Source organism: Cynoglossus semilaevis, chromosome 15, assembly GCF_000523025.1.
Source record: "Cynoglossus semilaevis isolate Cse_v1.0 chromosome 15, Cse_v1.0, whole genome shotgun sequence".
NCBI lineage: Eukaryota > Metazoa > Chordata > Actinopteri > Pleuronectiformes > Cynoglossidae > Cynoglossus > Cynoglossus semilaevis.
The window spans coordinates 7427608-7431287 of NC_024321.1; the positions used below are offsets into that span (position 1 = coordinate 7427608).

Consider the following 3680-nt stretch of genomic DNA (forward strand, 5'->3'; position numbering starts at 1 on the left):
TAGAATTACAAACAGCTTTGCTCCTTGAAACTTTCTCCCTGGGCTAAAACCCCCACAGATTAGGGCTCGGTCTCATGCCAGCGCCCACTTGCTCCGACCCATTTCCTACATCATTTTTCACTCAGTAAGTATTCAAAGACAAAGAGGCCAATGCTGTGAAACACAATGGAAGGGCCAGGCCTCCTGAGAATTAAAGAATTAAAGTAACGTTCTCTACAGAAAAACAGCAGCAAAATGTTTAAGTGTGAATATTTGTTTTTTCAAAGTTTTCTTTTCTTTTTTTAGTTTATTTTTTCCTACAATTAAATTAATTAGTCTTCTTCACTCTGCCAAGAAACATATTGATTCGACAGGGAACGGGAATAAAACCTTAAAAATATATGTTCAAGTGAAGCATGCTTCCAGAAAGAACCCCTGTGGTCGGTGATTTATGTCCAGTGACGCTAACATGTGTAGTGTAGTACAACTACATGTGCAATCGTTTTAGATGTTTTCATTACACAGTATTTTTCAGTATTATTTGTATTATTTCAGTGTTTATATTTCAGAGAGATAAGGATGAAGACACATTTGTTTTGATCCAAAATTGTTTTGTTGGATGGATATCTGTCATTTATATATGCAGGCCAGCGTGTTCTCTCCCAAACATATAACTCGAGACAGACTTCATTTACCGGATTTCAGTCAGACTTAACTGTAACGTGAGACCAGTGCGTGCTCCTACAGCACAGGAGACATGTGTGTCATTTCATACTGTGCTAAATGTGCCACTTCGTAAACTAACATGAACTCTGAGATGACCCATATCCCTGTGTGTGCAGCACATAACAGCACGGCAGCCTATACATTAGTCTGCTGTGACACCGATGACGCACATGTTAAAGGTGCAGTGTCAGTGTGTTTTTCTTAAAAACAAACCATAGAGTGGAGATGTCAACCTATGTAAAGACTGTTTGGCAGTCAGGAAAAGTACAATGGGAATCGGAGCCTCACTGCAGATGACTAGTTTTTATGTAAGACTTTGACTGAGTCTGAAAATGGGATGAATATAATACAATATTGTGGCAGGAGCAAACTCCTTCATTTGCTAGGGCATTAGTAACCAGTTTGTGGCAGCATTTACTGTGAAGGGATGACGTTTGCGTTTGTAAACAGTGAGGGATAAATGCTGCATACTTTTCCAATAACCATATAGTAACGCCCATTTGTTTGTATTCAGTTGGTGTTCGTTTCTAAAAAAAAATCTGTTGTTTTCCATTTTAAAACCGTAGATTTGTCTTCCATAGACTGTGACCTGTTGTGCAACCAGGACAACGTGTACGCGATTGTTGTGATGTTCCCGTCAGCCTCAGTGGAAACTGGTACTCACCCACTTTGAACTGAGACGTCTTTTCGTCTACGTCTGTGTGCTCCTCCACCAGCTTCGTGTGCAGGATGCCGAAGGAGTTTTGAATCCCAAAGATGGAGCCATTGCACCAGGTTGCAGCCAGCACCACCACCCAGCCGAACCCACCTTCGGGGGGGACGAACTCGGAACCCTGTCCTTGCCTCTCAGCCTGGCTCTCCACTTCGGAATCAGAAGCCGGCGGCAGCGGGGAGTCAGGCTGTCGACAGTCGGCCTCCATCACCTGGACGGTTCTTACCTCTGGCACCAGTGTTCCCGCAGTCTGGTCGCTTTTGTTTTCGTCTGCCTCTTGCGCTGCATCTCTGCCGTGCATGTGGGGATCTGCAGAGGGCTCGTCCGTCCTGCACACTCCTCCAGACGGCTGCCCTTGCTTGTCTAACCCGTTGATCCCCATGCTGTCTGGTGTGGCGTTGAGCTTACTGCAGTGGGTTCTGGGCGCACATGCATCAGATATAGGTCACATACATAAGAGCACGGGCTGGAATCAAAGATCGGATTGGTCGATTAACAGACAAGTCTTTTTACTTCTTTTACTCTTCCTGTGGTCCGCGTCTGAGCGTCAACTTCAGCGAATATGGTGAACTCCCACCCGCAGACATCAAGTGTCATTCTGCTCGGATGTTTGCCTCTTAGGATCTGCATCCGCCTCCCATTTGTCCTCTTAATCCGATCATACGTGTCTACAAACTCCTCGACCATAACAATAACAATTCACTTTTTCTCTACTTACTTCCCTGGCCGCTGACAAATGTGGGTCATGAACCTGTAAGAAACGCCGCCTCAACCTCAGCCTCGGCCCCGAGTCGTTCTCACAACAGTCTGCGACGACAAAGGAAACGCTCGTGGAGCTCGAATACCTCACATCGGATATGTTATTACAGATGAATATGTAGGCCGGTGTTGTAGTACCCGAGGCTGTCTCGATCCCCACTGAAGTGTCAACATACAGTAGATACGGCCGTCATTCAAGCGCTCGACACCGCCTCCCTCCGCTGGCAGATGGAGGGTTGGACCCAATCGTGGAGCGAATGCCCCTTCGTTCACCGGTGGGAGGGGTTTTCAACACTTCGTGTCTTGGTCGAGTTTACGTAAACACCCGAGCATGACTACTGAGCTGAAGCGCTTGCACAACAGTTTAATCGTCAATGGCGATAAAACGAATTGTTTGAATTCATTTTTGTGTACATAAAGAATCTAATTAAATTCACAAACATGTGAAAAATAAAATAGAAAATAAGATAAAAACTCCATGGAATGAATTTATGCCCACAAAGTCAACAAACGAACTATAATTGTGTTGTATCACACATTGATACATCACATTGTGTGATGCACTGCAGATACATTAACCCTATATAAATGCAGAAACTTGGTCATTCTATTATAAAGTAGTTCATTTAGATTTCAGAGAATAATATTGTTACAAATGAAAGGTCAAAAAGTGACTAATCGCTTCAGTTCAGAAAAACTACAAAGAAACTCAAAACACTACATTAATATTAACACATAGCCTATCTATGTTTTTAAAAAAACATTAAAAATAAAGTAGAGAAAGTTCAACAAAAGGTGCCAATCAACTGACTCCATTCATGTCATGTGATCTATACTCTCGACACAACTTTGGATTCGATATCGAATGACTAAATATGTTCTGGAAATCTGAAGCCAAACTCAAGGATTGAAGCGTTTGCTATTGACATCTATTTACCACTGGGGGGCGGTACAACTCCACAAGTAGCTTCACCAGGCACAATAGCCCGGTTAGAAATTACATAAAGTAGTAACATTAACAAAAACTCAAACAAGAATCGAAAATAGTTTCTAACTGAATATATACAGTAACATTTTTAATTGCTGTTTGATATTCCCTCTGTAAAAATCCTTAAATATTTATTTCTATTTTTGACGATTTTTTTCCTAAAAACACATTTTGTTATGTTTGATGTTGTAAGTATGATGTCTTATAATGACAAACAAAATAAAATGTGTATATTCTGAGAGCCTTAACTCATGTCCATGGAGGAAATATTTTATTTTTTGTAATTTTTTTTTTTGTAATTTATCAAGTGTAACTGGTGACACAATTCTAAAAAGATGTGAAAGAGGCAAATTTACTAATGGCTAAACATTTTACCCCTAAAACTAACATCAACCTCTGCCTCGTGCACTCCCTTTTAAGTTAGATAGACAGAGTTTTATCAATCCCTCAGGAGTTTCTTTCAGGAAATTAAGAAATTACACTTTTTACATGTTTTTGCCTTGAGCCTAGTAGCTG

The 3680-nt window shown here is 41.4% G+C and overlaps 1 protein-coding gene across 2 annotated transcripts in view; it reads right to left on the reverse strand.

Moving 5' to 3' along the window:
* The window catches only part of slc16a2 (solute carrier family 16 member 2), a 19154-nt gene extending 16017 nt beyond the window's left edge, over window positions 1-3137 (reverse strand). Inside the window, exons 1-2 of one of the 2 annotated variants that reach the window (XM_025063237.1) lie at window positions 2136-3137; window positions 1370-1883 (exon numbers count right to left, since the gene is read on the reverse strand). In XM_025063237.1, coding sequence (XP_024919005.1) covers window positions 1370-1799 — 430 coding nt within the window. In that variant the 5' untranslated portion in view covers window positions 1800-1883; window positions 2136-3137. Of the gene's footprint in view, window positions 1-1369; window positions 1884-1930 lie in introns of both variants that reach the window. The other variant, XM_008326685.3, reaches the window with a different exon arrangement.
* Window positions 3138-3680: the final 543 nt, after the last annotated feature.